Consider the following 19,359-nt stretch of genomic DNA (forward strand, 5'->3'; position numbering starts at 1 on the left):
CAGACCGGTATCTAAACACTAAACTAAAACCTTTCCGGTATGTATGTATGTATGTATATATATATATATTTAGAATCCTGCTGAGCAGGGATTATATTTTTATATATATATACACACTATAAAGGTGTATATATATATACACACTTTAAAGGTGTATATATATACACACTATATATATATATATATAATCCTGTTAAATATTTGAGGGTTTTAGACACAAAACAAGCAAACTTTGGGAAATTGTGATGAGCATTTTTCATTATTTTAATCGATGGACTAATCAATAAAAAAATAAAAGTTGTTTGCGCCCCTGTTAGAGACTTGGCATTTATGGTTAACCATCAGCATGCAGATTGAGTTTTTGCATCAACATAAACAAACCGACTGTCAGATGCTGTTTTGTTCGGTGTGTCTATTTAAAGTGAAGTCCTGGGCCGCTCAGCAGCCTATCAAAACATGTCAGCCTCGTGAAGATGCCATCTTTAGCTTCACTCCTGTCACCAGTAACCCTTTGTTGCATAAATGTTTCATAGACAGGCTGCTGTTTCTGCGAGCTCGCATCTCAGTGACAGCAGGCTCCAGTTTTAGACTGAATGATGATCTGTAGGGGAGACGGTATCCGGCTGCCTTCCGCGTGCAGAAGTTGGACTTTGAAAATAATGGCGCATGCCGGAGACCGGTGATGGATGGATCCACCAATGAAGTTATGTTATGTATTCCTGATGTGAGCAGTGGATCAGCGGGCGGGATTTATGTGGCTGTAAAGGAGCAACCACTCCAGAAGATGCTGTCTGACTTAAGCAGCGGTCCGAGGCTATTTGTCATTGTGATTGATGAGCTTCCAGTGATTAAGCCAACATGCTGACAGACATTAATCTGCTTTATCTCCTGAATGACTTGCTTGTTGGCTTTAGTAAACAAGGAGGGAGCGTGGAAGCATCTTGCACGCCTCAATCTCGTCTTGTCATAGACTCTAAGGTCTAAACTCTGTAAAGAGTCATAAGTGGTCTTACTGTCATTTTATGCAGTACTTGAGACATTTATAAATCAGATGAATCACTTTAGAAATGTCACACATAAGCATCTGCCTATAAATTCAAACCACATTCTGGACACGTTCAGATGCAAACGTGTTTTGTTTCTATGTAAATTCACAATTAAAAAGATCAAAATTAACACCTTTTCAAACTGTACATGAAGCAATAATTGCAACAAATGATGTGAAAAAAGCACGTGACTTTTCTCATGTGTGTGACTTGTTATTTCACTTTTCTGCACTAACACGAGGCACTGCATGGGACTTTGAGGTGCTGAGTAAGAAGGTAAATCTGGCAACCCAGAGTCGCTGTGCCGCTGCCAAGTTTGGGGGGATCATTGCTTGTATTAATGACGCATTGGGAAACTAAACTGGCTTTTATTTCCCTCACCATCTGTACCCAGTTGTGCTGTGTAGATGGAGTCTGGCGAATGAGAACAGCCCCCTTTTTCACGCTCGTGGTTTGATTTATGGGATTGTGTGGGGTGGGGATAATATTACTTATGCGGAGAAAATTGTGTTTATAATTATGTACAAAAATCCCTGTTTGCTAAATACACAACTGGTCTTATCTATTTATTATTAGCATTACAATTGGTGGAAAAACATAAGAATAGTTAAGCTTAATTACTTTTGGCTTTCCCTGAATTTGCTAGTTTTCTTTTTTTTTTTTTTTTTTTAGAGGAGCAGGTTGTGAGGCGCCGTTCCCCAGGGAGGTGCAGGAGAGATGAAGAGGGGGCACGGAGGGAGAGCTGTGAGGTTCAGATAAATATGCTGCTTGGGATGAAGGGCAATTACTTTAAAACTCTTAGCACCCAATTGCTGCAATTTGTGTCCACATTCATATTCCTTCTCAGTCATAACTCAGACAAATCTTAATAACAAACAGATGCAATCCCTTATAGCAGGAGGACCCAGTATTAGTGTTTGTGTGTGTGTTTGTAGACAGTATCTGTCTTCCAGATGTCCCTCTAATGGGCCTCAACACAGACCTGTGGGGGACTCCAACAATACACAGCGCCGGGGAGAGATTCATTTTCCAATTACCTTCGTCAACTCCTTTTAAATGAGCTACTGTGAAACCTTTCAATATACCACGGCCATTTCTCACTACACTGTGTTTAAAAAACAACAATGTTCATGACCTACAAACTATTGAGATTGTTCCTGATGATTTCATGGCATCACTGAACCGCAGAGAAGTTAAGTTGATATCTGCTCCATCTTCCAAGTAGCTGAACGTATAGTTTAGTCGGTGATTGTAAGTGCATGCAGCAGCGGCCCCGGGCGAATTCAACCACAGCAAGAGGGGACATATTAACTATCTCAGACTGGTAAACAACAACAACAAAAAAGAAAACTTGCATGCACTTGCCAACGCTACACAATTTGCATCACTCCGGGTAAAACTATGGAACACCAGCAGGAGAACGTACACATCCTCATATCCGTCCATTTGATTGCATTCAGAATTCCCTCATGTGAAAACATCTGGACAAACACTTCCTCAGTACAAATTCTCCTTTTAATGATTTCCAGGATCATACAGAACTCAATGGAAATATTGCTGGAAAGAAACAGGCATACATTAAAATACAGCGGGAACATGTTTTGATCCTCACGGTCCTAAACACGGATCTTCTCCCTGCAAAGGTTTGGGAGGAACCTTCTGAGGGCTGAGAGCACAAGACTAACGAAGGATCAAAGATGGCTTTTCTTTACTGGCTTCATTGAAACAAGATGGCTCACAGACATTCAACCCTATCATAAGTGTAGTGTGGCGTTGGCTCAACGACTGGAAGTGGAGTCAGATGAGTGAATAATAAAAGCTTTGAGCAGTGAAGATGCTGTCGGCCCATAAAAAGAGAGTTCAAGGACCACGTCTCAGAGATCTGGCGTAAATAAACTTCGGTGATCCCGAGTAACTAATCTCACAACGCTGGTGACCAGCTGGTCCCGTTTACTAGTTTTATCAATCCCACTAGAAGTTTGTGCATGTATCATATGCAACACATGCATAGTCACATATGTCATTAGATTGGATGAAATGATTGAAATTCATTCATTGCAGCAGTAAAGAGCAAAAAATAAAAAGTAAGACATGAAGTCAGAGTTCAGCCCAAAATGAGCCGGCTAACCCGCTAACTGCTTCATGAGAGAATGTGCTGCGGTTATTTAAACGATGCATTATAAACATGACAAAAATACATATTTCTAAATCACATTGCATCTCGTAACTTTTAAGATTGCTCCGACTTAAAGACGACTCTTTTATTTTGAAGGTGCAGCAGGTCCAACACCGGGCGCCCTGATTGGTCCGCTGCTATAGAGTGCCAGGAGTCTGGCCAATCAGAGCTCCTGCTGCTGCTGCTGCTTCGCGGGTTTACGGTGACGCTCTGCTAACAAGTTCTTGTTAAATCAAAGTAATGGAAACTGTAAATGTTACAGCAGGATCAAAGTACCCAGCATGCTCCGAGCAGCTCATGTCTATACTTTCAGTTATATAATGCAATTTGAATTCAGATATTTAGGATGGAATTTTAAAAAGGAATCAATTAATAAATTGATTATAATTACACATGTGAAAGTCTTTAATTATTCCGGTGTCACACTCCAGGCTCCCAATCTCAGTGTTCAGTCCCTTAGAAACCGACTCGTTGACCTTACTTGAAATACTTTGGAACAGGCCACAGTTGAAATGTTTAAAAGCATCTCCCGCTCTTTGCACACGGCACACTTACAGTACTTTGACTTACAGTGAATTCATTTCACAGCACCCTGAGGCGAGCTGAGCTCCACGGTCTGATACACATCTTCTCCCCGACGACAACGCGTTACAGAAACAAGCTCTCCTCACTTTGTGCCTCTTGAAGAGGATAAAAAAACATCAGGAATATGCTGCTTTAAATACAATAAACTATATTTTTCCCCACGTTAAAGACAATAAGCAGCAAAAATATATACAACACAGTTATGCTAATATACACTAGAATGATTTAAACAGTCAATAGGAACTCCATATGTCAAAAAACAAACATATAGAAGTATAAATATACTCAGTATAAAGATATCTGACTACACACATACACAGTGCCACCAGAGACTCAGATACATTTACAGGTAACGTGAATAAAATGGACCCTCGTTCCCTTTAGTGATAATAAAATGAACACACACACCCACACACACACGTCTGAAGCTGATCTCACAGCTGCTGTTGGTTGTTGCTCCAATAACATTCCCAGGTGTGTGTCTTAAGGCGAAGTGCTCGCGTTGGAAGACTGGGTAGTATTGAGGAAAGGTGCAGGAAATCCTCAAATGTGCACTTTTTGAGTATTTTAAATAAAGTGTCTATTTTATCGATTCATCCAGAGTGGTGAAGAGGAGCCGAGCACCTCCACACCGGCTTCTCAGTCTCCCATGTTTGTCCGTCGCTCTCCTAAAAAAAAAAGGAACCTTGTGCCGCAGAGTTCGGGAGGGTCACTCCAACATGGCGTCCAGCTGGTCGGCCAGGTCGTCAAACATGTTGCCGATGTCATCCAGAATATTTCCTGCCGCCTTCACTGTGCTGTTGCCACTGTGGAACGGACAAGAGTGTTACAAGCCGACTGACAAGTATGTGTAGAGTCAAGTAGTTCTACGAGACAGCAGCACTTACCTGTCCACGCTGCTCCCCTGTGCCAGTTTGTTCTCCACCACTTTGAGGGCGGCCTCTAGTGACGTACTGGTTTGCTCCAGCCTCTTCTGAGCCAGCACCTCCAGACCGGCCGCACCCGCCGGGGACGTCCCCGCTTTACCCGCCTGACCCGGAGGGGCCGAGGTGGGGTACGAGGGGGCCGGAGCCGGGGAGGACGGAGCGGTGAACGCAACACTCTGGACCAAAATGAGGTTCAGTCCTGAGGGACGATGAGGGAGGGATTAATGAAATCATTAATTAAGAAATATCGGCCACAATATTATTCATTCATGACGCAGATGTTGTTAGTTGTTCGGCGTTACCTGCTGCTGATGCCGGGACCGTGCTGGGCTGAGGGAGCCTTGACACAGACGGACCACCTTTCTGTGGACTCTCTGGTTTGGACTTCACTGTCTGTGGGTTCACGTGCGTGAGGCCGGGTACACACGTCTGTGTGTGTATGATGCCGCCCAGCTGCGGGGACGCTGTGTGAATCTGTACGCTGGTTAGCTTAGGAATGGCTGTTTGTGCACTAGCTTGTGCTGAGGATACTGATTTCTGGGGGACTGTTGGTTTGCTGTTCGGCGGTTGTTTGAGAGGACTGGAAGGTTTTGAGGACACTGGAGGCTTTGGGCCTTTTCCGAGGGAGCCCACTCTACGGAACACGTTCCCCGGCCTCTGAGACTCGTCGTCGCTCGGCGCCCTGACATCGTCCGGCGGGTGGAGACTGCTGGTTTGCAGGTGTTTGTACTCTCTGCTGGGGGAGGCCGCCTCCTCGGGTGTCAATGAGTCTTTGGGTTTGTGTCGTCTTTTCACCGTGTCGGACTCTTTCAGGTTGAACTCGGGGAGCTCCAGGCTGTTCGGGGTCTTGACTTCAGCGTCCGCGTGGGTGATGACTGCTGTCCGGGGCCGCTGTTTGATAGTGAGGTTGCCTTCTTCGGCGAAAGGGAGGTGGCCACCGGAGCTGTGCTTTGGAGACGCAGTAGCACTCTTTGACATTCTTTCACCTTTCCTTGCATTGTCTTCGAGTGTTCCCTCTGGGCCTCCACCTCTTTGTCTGGCAGTCTCTGCTTCCGTCCTCTCGCTACCCGTCCTCCTCAGGCCCCCCAAGCCCAGAGCAGGGACAGGTTTGTAGTGCTGCAGGACCATGTGAGGACTCATCACATGTGGAAGCGGAGAGGAAATGGGGATGAAAACAGGTGAAACTTGGACATGAGTTGGTGGTATATCTATCCTCCGGGACGGACTGCTGCTGCTGCTGCTTCCCTCTAGCCTGGCTGCGATGCTCCTCACGCTGCCTTTGCCCTCCGTCTCCACCCCTTGCTTCACCTCTGGCTCCACCACTTTCCCGTTTCCCGGTTGGCGTACCGGGCTGCCGCTCACCGAACTCATCCTTTTGGGCGGCGGCGGGGGCGGGCCGCTGCGTTTGGATCGCACGGCGAACGAGTGGCTGCGGTTGATGTGCCGCTGGGTCCCTGAGGCGCCGGTGTGCCCGCGTCCCGGCCTGCGCGACAGCGTGGCGTAGGAGGGCACGGCCGAAGAGGAGGCGGAGGTGCAGGGGGGAGCGAGGTCGTCCTCGTCGTCCGGCTCGCCGTCGGACAAAGCGTAGCGAGTCAGGCTTTGGGCGCGCTTTTTGTGCGGGCCCCTCTGGGCGTTGTCAGCAGGGCCCTGTCCAGACCGGGGTCCCAGCAGAGGGACCGGTTTGGAGAGCACCCGTGGAGCCCCATTGACGCCTCCTGTCTGGGCGTGGAGGTAACTGAAGGCCTTCTGTGTGGGGGAAGGCTGTGGGGATGGAGAGGAAGGGGAGGAGGGCGGCTGATAGAGGCGGTTGGGGGACTGGAAGTGTTTGGCCTTGAGTGGGACGGCCGGGTAGGCAAAGCGAGGCATCTTGCTTGGTGTTAGCGGAGGAGTTAGAGGGGAGAAGGGGAGTTTGTTGGGGGTAGCAGAGCGACTCAGGTGCTCCCACATCTCTGTGGGTCTCTGCCTACCTCTACCCGCCTCCTCCCCCGCACCGCTCCCCAGACTCTCCTCTGACCGGCTGGATATCCTGGCTGAAGACGGTGCCGCTTGGTGATCTTGAGAATATCCGGAATTGGAATTTCCAGAATTCCCTGACCCACGTGATCGCACGCTAATGCTCTCCTGACTGACCGACATGGCGGATAGAGCCGCCGCAGAGGGCACGCCCCTGATGCCGAACGCCTCGGCTCCCCCGGCCCTGCCCATCATGGCGCTCTGCAGCTCGGCGCTCAACTCGCTGTCCTGGAAGGAGAGGAGCGCCCTGGGGGTGCGAGGGGAGGGGCAGCAGTCGTCAGAAGGAGCGTGAGCCGGCACGGCGTGTGTCGGTGTGTGTTCGATGGCCACCATTTCCAGGGCGGCGGGGGGGTTCCGTCGGAGAGTCCCGCCTCCAGCTCTGTCGGCATGGTTACGGGAGCGCTGCAGGTCGCAGAGTCTCTTCACCGCTAACATTAGCTTCTTCTGGTGGCCTGAAACAGAAAGAAAGGAAACATTACAATCCACTGAATACAGAACACAGAAGTTCCTCTCATGAGTCTCATGAACATTCTGAAATGTTATATTCTTTGGAGGAAGTCCCCAGCTAATGTCATAGAAACTCTGTGTAATTCCTCACCCAGTTTGGTGATGCCTATCTCCTGCAGGTCCTCCCAGGTGATGTCTTTGACGATAGTAATGGAGTCATAGCCGTTGTCACACAACCTCTTCTGGTACTGAGGCAGTCCAATCACACTCAGCCACTCCCCCAGGTCCGACTGAGCGCAACAAACACAAGAGAGACAGTCAGGATCATCCTGGACGTTGTGCTTTGCTGATTTTAGGAAGCAGTATCAATTGTGTAACCATAACAGCCCACAGACTACAACAAGGACTACAACAAATTCAAGAGGAGGAGCTGCATTTCATCAGTGCATAATGGAACATTAGAAGCGGTTCCTCACAGGGATGTAATCAGGCAGCCACTCAGGGATGCTCAGCTTGCCGATCTCCATTGAGATCTTCTTTCTGTGGCCTGGTTTGGTCACTCCGATGGCTGTCAGGTCCTGAAGAACAAAACACATGTAGGCAGCCGGCAAATACAAAATAATGAAGAAAAGAAACGACAGAGAAGACATCTTCTAAATATTGGGGATTGTCTGCTGCAGTGTGACAGTTTTATAACAAGAACATCGTGTTCACTCCTCCTGTTAAGTTCACAATATGACACCATGCATACGCAGCGTACATGGAGGAAACTATGCACACAAGCAGCAACGGTATGAAGCTAAAGGTGGTAAGAAACGGGTACGATGGCTAATTAAGAAACACATTCAACAACAATGGATCTAAATTTGAATAATTTGTTAATGCTAAAATGCTGATTGTAACACACACACACACACACACACCTCAGGGGTCATCCTGCTGATGGTGGGTACGTCATATCCTGAGTTGATGAAGTTGGATGTGTACTGCTGCAGCTGGAACTCATACAACCATTGGTAGATGGCCTCAGAGTCCTGACAACAGAGAGGGAGGATGTTTGTGAGGCTTCTCTACCTTTTTCCATCAGGAATAGAGCTTCCATGTAGGTTCTTTTTTAAAACATGGTAAAACCTGCCGACAAACTCCACGTTACAAACGCGCCGTAAAACAGGATTATTAATCAGTGAAACTGTTTGTGTGGTTACTTCTTCTTCTTCTTCTTCCATCTGTTTTTTATTCAGTGTTTCAAACTCTCAAACCAGAGATGGTGCTGGTTAGAACGGTGGGAACCCTAACAAAGATGGTTTTGATGACTGAATGAATGTGTTTCACAATGATGAGCGAGGTAAAACCACTGTTTCTGGAGACTTGTGGCTTTGATGAGAACATATTAATTGTATGTTTTGTACATTAATACATTATAATAATTGTCCAAATCCCTGCTGATTTAATTCACTAAATATTCACTTAGCACCACATAGCATCGTGCTGGGAAAAAAGGGCAACAAATGAGCGCATCCACCAAGGTGTCATGCTTCCATCACTGCCATCGGGGGGTGGAGCCAAAAAACACCTGTGACTACTGCAGAGTCATTTGTCCCGAAAATGAACGCCGAGACAAAAGCAGTTGTTCATGGTTGTTAGTGGGGGTTTTGTCCAGTGGGAAAGCTCACCTTGCCCTCCAGAAGCTCGTCCGGCCTCACGAAGCCTTTCTGAGGAGTGCCGTTGACTTGCCGACGGGAGCCACCTAGAAAACACACATGATCAATGGTACAGGACGACAAACCTCCACCACGCTTTAATATCCGGAGGGAAACAAGAAGACGCTGCTAGAACAAGAACTACACACATTTGAGAAAGTCACTAATATAGTCTGCATTAACACCAGTCATGTAGTCTAAGGTAAGTCATGCTGAATCAGGCTGCTTGTCTGGGTTGGGGTGGGGGGGTTGGCTGTTGTCGGGTCTCTCCAGGTGAGCGAAGGTGTGTTATCTACCCGATCTGAAAACCCAGTGAACACACTCATGACTCATCTCTCCTTCAGCCATGACACATTACCACAGATCTCTGAGGAATGCAGCTTCCCTCCCATCTCTAGCCCGAGGTGAGTGTTTTCATCGTTTCTCTCTCTCTCTGCTCTTTCAAGACATCCCTCCTGACGGGGTCCATTTACCGTTTGATTGTCACCGTCTATAAAGCACCATTCGGAGTGAGCGGCCAAGACAGAAACGCAAAGTCAAACAGGTCGAGGACAATTGATGATCCCAGAGAATAAAGTGACTGTATGAAAAGTGTCAGTTCAACCAAATCATATATTCTCACTTAACTTTAGAGCTATCTAGATGTGTAGATAGTTAAAGCAACTTAAAGGGGAGCTACGCCCATTTTCAAAATTCATACATGTTATTCCTACGGTCTAAGACGGTCCAAAAGTATTAAAAAAAGTAAAGTAAAGTGCTAAAACTCAAATGTGTGATGCCATCAAGTACCAAGTGTGGAACTATACTGAGAACATTACAATAGAATAAAGCTTGTTGGGTACAGAAAAGAAAAGAAATATTCTGTGGGTGTACCATTAATCGTCTATTGAGCCGCTCCACACACAAGTTTAAGACTCATATCTCTGGCTTCTGGCTTTGAGAGAGAGCCTTCAAAAGTGTTGATTAAACATGGATAAAGCCATGGACATAACATATTGGAATTCCTCATTTAGGGGGTGTGGCCCTTTAATACAATGTAAACTATCTGCACGACTAGACACCACGAACGGTAAGTCAGAAAACATGTTGTTTTGTAATTTGGGTGAACTGACACACAGAGGAGTGACTTCACAGACAACAGATACTTTAAGCCTCGGGTCCTTGATTAAAAACATAGGTCAACATTTGGGGAATGTGCTTATTTGACTTTCTTTCCCAGAGTTCCATGAGCAGATCATGTCTACGCATTAGGTTAAGAGCATGAGCCAGCTGCGATTAGCTTAGCATAACGAGTGTAAGCAGGAGGAAACAGCTAAGAGTTTAAAAATACACCTCCTCACATGTCTAAAGCGCACTCATTTATATCTTGTGTGTCTTTACAGGAATGTTTGTTGTTCTAAGGAGGGAGTTCGGTGCTGGAACTATTTCTTGGCGCAGTGATTTCCCGGAGCCTCGTCATCACCGTGAGGTTGCCAGGTTTGGTACTGTTCTGATTGGACACTCATCCTAAAACCTGTGCCCAGCTCACCGACCGCATCCAAGGACCAGTGCTACAGACACTGCAAGTAGACCGGGCAAAAACTAGTGTTGTTTTACGTTCCTATTTGTGTACAGACTAAACATAGAAGATACAAGGCGGGCATGTTTTTGAACTTTAAACAGGCCAGGCCAGCTGTTTCCCCCTGCTTCCAGTCTTTATGCTTATCCGTCTGTGTTTTCTATTTACTCCGATTCCTTCTCTCTCTACTTTGCTGTGGAGGTCAGGGGCCCGCTGTCTCCCAGGAGACTACAACGCAGCACCTAGTGGAGCGGTATTTGGCCTCAGGGCAAGAGACAAAGCTTTTGGGTTGAGAAGCTGGTTGTTCCTCACAAAGACAGAGTCAAATTATGAATGTGACTCAATATTATTTATCAATACGAATCTAGAATCACATTTAAATGTTAAGAGCATGTTGCTTTGCTGACATATTCGTTAGCACCCATCTTAACAGCAGGGAAGAAAACTAAAACTAAAACCGGACAGATGTTACACCTTTTGTCCTGAAAAATTCAAGACTCTTCAGAATATCACCAGGAGCCTCGTCTCTGGTTTCACCTCTGCTGTCTCACTGCCATCACATTGTCTCAATAAAGCTCTGGTCACATCTAACGAATGACTCTAGCGACAGAGAGGACGTTGAAAGAGAATAAATATATGATCCTCGACAGCCGTGACAAAACATCAAACAACCTGTACATGAGTTCTTACCCTTCAGGAGGAAGGAGAGCGGAACAGCTCCTGATGTTTGGCACTTCATCCTTCTGCCTATCCGTCACGCACACATTTCTCCCAGTTAAGTCATCTGATCTGCTCTCTTTCTCCTTCATTTAACAAATGTGTTTTGCTCTTTCTGCTTCTGTTCCTGTCCCCTCCCTCTGACCCCTCCCTCCAAACTCCTCATTTCTCTGCTCCTTCACTTCAACCCTCCTTCCTGTTCAGCCCGAGGTCATCAGAGATCCTCTGCTTCATCTAACATGTCACTCCATGACATCTTCAAAGCCCCTTCTCAGCAAGTCCGGAGAATAACTGCACAATGTGCACTTTTGTATGTTTTTTGGGGGTTTTGGTTTTGCACCTGCTGTACAGATCTCAGAGCGTGCACGCGCGCGCGCACACACACACACACACACACACACACACACACACACACACACACACACACACACACACACACACACACACACACACACACACACACACACACACACACACACACACACACACACACACACACACACACACACACACACACACACCTAGCCTGCATGCTTCCTTAACAGAGAAGATTGGGAGCTTTTTATGGGTTGTGTGGTGGAGAGAGGATTGTGGTTTTATTGGTTTCTGTGGTGAGGTGAGCCTTTTCTCTCTCCTCCCATCTCATTTCCTTTCAGACTCACAGCAATAACAGCTCAATGCAGAACAAAAGCACTACTGCAGCATTTATCGCATTCCTCATGTAGGTACAGTAATGTTTAACATGATACAATAATAGCATCTATGGCTTTGCTGCTGTTGCTGCCCTGGATATGAGTTCTAAAAATGTATCTAAGTATCAGAATATAAGGTTTATATTCTAACCTTACCCTCCAAAATACGGATTATTATTATTATTAGGACCGTCGTTAGGACAGAAATCTGAGATATTTAGAGTCACTAGAAATAGTCATAATATTAAGATAAAACAAAGATAATACTTAGACAATACAGTATAAATAGTCAAACACTTTTGTGGGAAAGTCATAATATTTCACAAAAAAAGTAATACTTTGTCAACAGATGAGAAAACACGTGACCATTTATGAGTCAAGTGAAAGATTTGGATGATCGGCAGTTATGGATTTCACAAAAAAGTTACGTTATCCAACATTATCACGGCTTTTAAAAGAAATGAAAGAAATGACATGATGCACACGGCCCATAACTGGACTCAGCTTGAAGCAGCAGCTAAAGCACAGCGGGGAGCAGAAATATTCCAGACAGCTTAAAGCTCATGACTCATGACTCATGACTCACTGGAAACCATAGGAACCTTTTCCTTGTAATTCTATGACTTTATTCTCATGATATCAGGATATTCTGTAATCACAACTTTTTACTTGATTATCAAATGTTGTTCATATAAAGGAGCTGAGACAGAGAGGACTCGTATCATGAGAATTGATAGAATTGTTATTAAACACAGGAAGATGTTTTATTCTCTGACCAACCTGTGGATCCATCTGCCTGTTTGTTGTGGTCCGCTCCGGCAATGTGGAGGTGGTCTCCTGATTCACCAGCAGAGGGAGCCAGCTGCATACAAAAGAACTCATGAAGGAAAGATGCAACCACGCATCTCTAGAATTACTGAGGTGCCTTGTATTCAAATGTTCATTCACACAATTGAATTACAACGACAATGTGTAGTACCGGTGGAGAAATCTGAGCAGATCTAACCTTGCCAGTGTCAGCATTGTGGCGATTGTGAATCCCATTCTGTCTGTGGCCGCTCTCTGAGCTCTGGCCGCTGCCAGCGCTGCGGCTGCTGCCCACACTGCCTGCACTCCCAACACTGTTTCTGTCCCCTGAGAGGAAACAGAGAGATCGCCGTGTAGAATCAGACTTACATTTGACCGATAGTTAGGGAATCTGCAGGGAAAGCAAGATTGTATTGCACTGCAAAAAATAAAAAACAAAATTTAACAAGTCCTTAGAAATTCCTATTTGCCCATATTATTAAAGGATTAGTTAACCATTATAGGATATATAGTTGTTTGCTTTCTTAGTCAAAAGTTAAAGGCACAGTGTGCTATTAGCAGAAACAGAATATAATATTCATAACTATGTTTTCATTATTGTATAATCCCCTGAAACTAAGAATTGTGTTTTTGTTAGCTTAGAATCTACACTTAATCTTTACACCTACATAGGAAGCAGGTCTCTTCACGGAGTCCATCATGTTGCACCGCCATGTTTCTACAGTAGCCCAGAACGGACAAACCAGAGAAACTTGAGAGAGCCTTTCACGGTTTTACGTTACCTGCCGGCCACCATAGCTGTCCAACATGCTGGTAAAACTACGGTAACAAGAGCCGCAGAGTGCAAAACCTTTGTATTACAAGCCACCGTCTGACTTCCCCTGATCCTAAAGTCATTGTTATTATGGTCAGCATGGCCTCTGAGCCTCACGTTACCCCAGTCTTGTGACTGAAGGGCTACTCCGTTGGTTGCAATCTAGATGCAACCAAATCCTACATACTGTGCCTTTAAATTAAACGACCTATACCAATCTCATGTCTGTGGACGTGTATGGTGATTAGCTTAGCTTAGTTTAACGTAACGTTTAAGTAGTCTAGCTCTGTCCAAAGTTAAAAATAATTACATGTAATTTGTTTGACCCATACATGAGGTGAGGGAGTTACATGATATAAGGAACAAGAGTTTATCCATTCCAGCAAGAAAGTTACAGAATGCAGCACTCCCCAGAATCGCACAATCTTATTTACATCTCTGTTTTTGTCTGAATTAAAACAAAATATAACATGTTAATTAGTGAACTTTTATGCTAAGCTAGGCTAATCAACATCCCAGCTCTAGCTTTGATTGCCATCCATCCTCTTATCCTCTTATCTAACTCTGGAAGCGCATTAGTGTTTTTACCAAAAAATCTCTTAATTCTTTAAAATGTTGCCAATTTTAGCAATGATCTGGTGATCAGATGACATGATGTCTTTGCTTGATAAAAAAACTAAATTAAAATTTTCATAACACTGGTTGAAATGACTTATTAAGATAATTGTTTTTCATATTTTGCTGTGCAGGCTTTCAGGGTGGAGGCAGCTGCAAAAACAGTCAGAAGTAACACAGAAGAAGAAGAAGAAAAGGCTTTAAAGAGTGCTGCTCAACATTATGTCCTGCTGCAAGATAAATCAAAGGTTATGGTTACTGTATTATTGGGGTGTGGGTGGCAGGATGGGGGGGTCAGGGTAAGGTAAAGACTCTGGGGTTTTAAGGGATAAAGACGGGGATAAGCTCCCTTAAAGAGGCAGTTTATCAGAGTGGCTGGGATGGGATCTGGTCAACAGGTTCACACAGGGTGGGTTGGCTGGCAGGAGTTTGGGACCACACACCCTTACCAGTGGGAGAGCTCCTGAGGACCCAAATGTCCTGAGCGGGGCTAGCAGGACTAGCTGGGGCAGAGAGCTGACTGTCAGGTGGAGCACCTAACAAACACACACACACTTTAGACACACACTCACTGTGTAAGCCACACACTGTAGCTGGGAGTGGACCTACTACATCTAGAGCAGGGGTGGCCAACCAGTCAGAGACCAAGAGCCACATTTTTTACTGTGTTACCGCAAAGAGCCACATCATACACATGGGCACACATGAACATCACCCTATCCCTTCCTCACACACACACATACCTTTGCTCAGCCAGATTTATTGTAAATGTCACACACCAATATGATAATGACAGAAATTGACTCCTAAGACCACAGGCCAGTCATTTTCAACAATGAACATTGTGTACACCAGGGGTGTCAAACTCATTGTCGCTCTGGGGCCACATCAGCATCATGGTTGCCCCCAAAGGGCCGGTTGTCGGCGGGGGGGGGGGGTGCTGCTGCTCCTTCTTCGTCGGCGGGGAGGGTGGCTGCTGCTGCTGCTGTCACATACGCTGGTGGAGGTGTGCGCGGCGCGTGCGGATCGGGGAGGAGCTCCGCCTTGCGCGATACAACGGATATTTGTAAATTGTCCGACTTTTACATTTTTACTTAAAGCGGGGCTTTCAAACAGTCCGTCTCGGCGTTAAATGGGTCGACGAGGAACGTAATCTGTGGCCGCACATGCGCGTTTGACGAAAATACCGTATTTAACTCAAGCGAAGCGAACACGAACATTAAAAAAACACAAATACAAACTTCGATATGAACGTAAGAGCCGCATGAAACCGGGCAAAGAGCCGCATGCGGCTCGCGAGCCGCGGGTTGGCCACCCCTGATCTAGAGGATCGATCGAGAGGTTACTGGGACCAGGGTGCTGTTTGGGAGGAACATGGGAAACTTGGGAACATGGACGGATTATGAGACAAGGGGCCCCTGGGCACAGACATTTAAAAGGCCCCACCACCCCTCCTAGATATTAGCAAGACCTCCAACAAGACCTAACAAGAGGGATTAGGATGGCTTTTCAAAGGGACACTAAGAACTACAAAATTATGGTTCGACTATTGTTCCAGAGGGGCGATTCATTCACTGTCATGACTGGACAATACAATAGGGGAAGAACAAGGAGGGCAGCGTCTGCATTCATGATCATGACCTTATCTATAGCATCCTATGATCAGATACAATCCTTATCATCTTCCGAAGGAACGATTTTGAAGCCTAGAGTTCAGCATTTTGCTGTCGACCTTCTTGGTCTTTTGCAACCAGAAGTGACACGAGAGGGTGGAGCTTAGTACAACCGAACATCGAACAAAGCGACTCCCGGACTGGACAAAGTCGTGGTAGCGACCTGTCAATCACAAGGTAGCCCCGCCCTAAACCATACCCTGCTTTATGGTCTGTTTGACTCTAAATGGGACAGTAATTTACTAAATGAACATCATGCTATATTGAAGGAGACTTGAAACTAGAGATTGAGACCATAAACTCATGTTTACAATGTTTACTGAGGGAATAAATCAAGAGAGAAGTAGAGTCATTTTCTCATAGACTTCTATATAGTCAGACTTCTTTTTATAACCAGAGAAGTCGGCCCCTGGTGGCCATTGGAAAGAATGCAAGTTTACGTTTTAGTGTTTTCTCGTCATAGCCCGTTAACCGTTAAACAAACAACTGCATGTGAATAAAAGCCTGTATTCTGTTTTCATTCTGTATCCTAATTAGAGGGACAGAAAGCATTTCTACTACTGGCAGAATGCGTTTATATCATTTATTCAGGATCTGTATTCATTGATATTCTGATTGTGAATTCATTATTTAATAACCCAGAATATAACTTTGGTGTCTTTTGAACAATGGGAATTATTTATCAGGCTAAATGTTTCAGAGAAAATTGAAATGATGTAACTCATGTCAAACCAAATGCTCAGGAATTACCAGCGTCATATGTGACTGAATGGAAATGACGATAACTGATGTAAAAAGTGTTTCTTGCTGACAGGTAGACAGACTCTCCTGCGCTCTCTCACTTTAATTGTATCCATAATACAAGTGAATGGGGGAAATAGCATGAAAAGAAAAATCTTTCTAAAGTTGTTTGTTGTTCTTTTGTTCTTCAGGCCTATTAAAACATGAACACAGAATTTTAATATAGACGCTGAATCAGAAAACAAATATATTTTAAAATTGTTAGTCACACACTTGAGTTTAATCAGTTATCTAAACTCTAGTGATGTTGTGATCTATCAGATGAGTCAGATCAGCTGAAGCTATATCCAATAGGGGCCCTGTAGGCCGATAAAAGACTTCCCTGAAGGCTGCTCTTGTGTATCCTTGTTACTAGAGATGCCTCCTCGCTTCTTGTTCCTCGCTCCTCAGGGCAGAGGAAGCTTTGAGACGGCCACAAGATGGAGCGAGGAAATGTCAATTAAGAGACTCAGGATAAACCCGCAGGTGTATGCGGTCATATGCAAATGCTTTAATGGCATTGTCGTGAGGACTACTGTACGGACATTTCCAAATCAGAAACCTCAGGTTAACGGGGAAGTCTGTGAAACTTAAAGCACAGACTGATGCTTTCATTTTGCAATGCCAGAAGTCCAGGTATGTGCTCCAGAGAGCTATCAGCAGTGCTGAGAGACAATACAGGGACAAAGTGGAGTCTAACTACCATGGCTCCAACACCAGAAACATGTGGTCTGAACTAAGAACCATCAGACGCTTCAGAAGGAAAACCAGATGAACTGAAAACTTTCTATGCACACTTTGAGAACAACTCTCAAAGTGTGCATAGAGGTACAAAGGCCCAGGATCCCTGCCCACTGATAATATCCCTCTGCTTGAATGACTCCCGCCCAGTAGCACTCACCTCTACAATCATCAAGTACTTTGAGCAATTAGTTAGATCCTTCATCATCATCTTCTCCCTCCCGTACTCACTCAATAAATGACTTGAAACTTGAAACAAAACAATTTACAAACTGACCCTGACTTCTGTAGTCGTTTTGCGCCTTATTGTGGTCATATTGTGTCTCTTTGTGGTCGTATTGTGTCTCTTTGTGGTCGTAGTGGTCTCTTTGTGGTCATACTGGTCTCTTTGTGGTCATACTGGTCTCTTTGTGGTCGTATTGTGTCTCTTTGTGGTCATATTGTATCTCTTTGTGGTCGTATTGTGTCTCTTTGTGGTCGTATTGTGTCTCTTTGTGGTCGTAGTGGTCTCTTTGTGGTCATACTGGTCTCTTTGTGGTCGTATTGTGTCTCTTTGTGGTCATATTGTATCTCTTTGTGGTCGTATTGTGTCTCTTTGTGGTCATATTGTGTCTCTTTGTGGTCGTAGTGGTCTCTTTGTGGTCATACTGGTCTCTTTGTGGTCGTATTGTGTCTCTTCGTAGTTGTTTGACTGACTTTCCAACAAGAAATACGTTACCTCTAACAGAGGAGGGCCCCCTGTCCTCTTGTAGTCTTGTGTGTGTGTGTGTGTGCGTGCGTGTGCGCGTGTGTGTGTGTGTGTGTGTGTGTGTGTGTGCATGCGTGCGTGCGTGCGTGTATACCTGCGGGATCATAACCAAGGGTGTATGAGTCATCGGTCTGAGGGGCGGAGCCATGGCTTGAGGGAGGAACTCTGGACGTTAAGTGTTGTCGTTGGCATGGCATTGAGGCTTGCCGGGAGAGAGTGCCCCCTATGGTCAGGGAGACAGGTTTGGGTTGAAGCTGGCATGCATGAGTGAGGGACAGAAGTTCATGTGCATGCATGTGTATGGGAACAGACTGTAAGACGGCAACAGAAAACACCCTTTGGAAGTATTGTGAGCACATTATGAACTTTATCATATATTCTTGTTCATTGAGTATTTGGAACAACAGCTAAAAAAGAGCAAATTCACCGTAAATCCCCTCTGGTGTTACATAAGAGGCTGCTGAAAGAGGGTGTAAGATCACCAGCGACGCTTATAGGGCTTACTTTTCCTTTGTGTGTTGTTGGTCCACAGTTGCTGACACCATTGACATTATCACAGAGCTCAGGCTCAGGCACACACACACACACACACACACACACACACACACACACACACACACACACACACACTACTGAGTTTGCCTCATAAGCAAAGAGCCTGTCACCGACTTAAAGTCAAACTCTCTTTCTCTTGTCTGTTCTTCCTCAAGCATGAGCAGACACACGCACTAACATACACACACACGCACTAACACACACACACACACACACACACACACACACACACACACACACACACACACACACACACACACACACACACACACACACACACACACACACACAGACACACACACACTATCCCAGCGCAGACTGTGAGGGCTTTAGCACTGAGCTGACACTTTGCAATCTGGCCATAGTAATCCTATTAATGTGTGTCTCCGTTTGTGAATATCTCCATTTGTGCGTTTCCTGGCTTGTTGAGGACCTTGAAATGAAGTGTCTTAACTTGTGTGTGTGTGTGTGTGTATCTATGTCTGTAGCTGTTATTGGACCCCTCGCTGTGCTTGTCCCGCTCTTTGAATGTCAGTGGCTTTACAGCTGCAAAACAAACATGGGGATCCTATTCCTTTTATTCACAGGGATTAAATCAGATGATTTACAAGCATGCTGAACCCTCCAGTGATCATCCATGCCAACATGATAGATCCTGCTTGTGTACAAGTGCCGAGATATATTCTTAGCTCAGACATATAACCAATGCCCTGGGTTAGCCCTTTTAAACACCACTCTGTGAGCCCGAGCCCCCAGTATGTAAGTT

The 19,359-nt window shown here is 45.4% G+C and overlaps 1 protein-coding gene across 1 annotated transcript in view; it reads right to left on the reverse strand.

The window, feature by feature from the left end:
* Window positions 1-2,543: 2,543 nt before the first annotated feature.
* The window catches only part of LOC306712890 (CASK interacting protein 2), a 53,412-nt gene continuing 36,596 nt past the window's right edge, over window positions 2,544-19,359 (reverse strand). The window contains exons 12-21 of the mRNA XM_079182362.1: window positions 18,133-18,261; window positions 12,867-12,994; window positions 12,641-12,722; window positions 8,867-8,940; window positions 8,117-8,227; window positions 7,670-7,771; window positions 7,345-7,483; window positions 5,036-7,198; window positions 4,695-4,932; window positions 2,544-4,613 (exon numbers count right to left, since the gene is read on the reverse strand). Of these exons, the coding sequence (XP_079038488.1) occupies window positions 4,517-4,613; window positions 4,695-4,932; window positions 5,036-7,198; window positions 7,345-7,483; window positions 7,670-7,771; window positions 8,117-8,227; window positions 8,867-8,940; window positions 12,641-12,722; window positions 12,867-12,994; window positions 18,133-18,261 (3,263 nt within the window). The 3' untranslated portion in view covers window positions 2,544-4,516. The remainder of the gene's footprint in view (window positions 4,614-4,694; window positions 4,933-5,035; window positions 7,199-7,344; window positions 7,484-7,669; window positions 7,772-8,116; window positions 8,228-8,866; window positions 8,941-12,640; window positions 12,723-12,866; window positions 12,995-18,132; window positions 18,262-19,359) is intronic.

This window comes from Pholis gunnellus, assembly GCF_910591455.1.
Source record: "Pholis gunnellus genome assembly, chromosome: 21".
NCBI classification, from domain to species: Eukaryota; Metazoa; Chordata; class Actinopteri; order Perciformes; family Pholidae; genus Pholis; species Pholis gunnellus.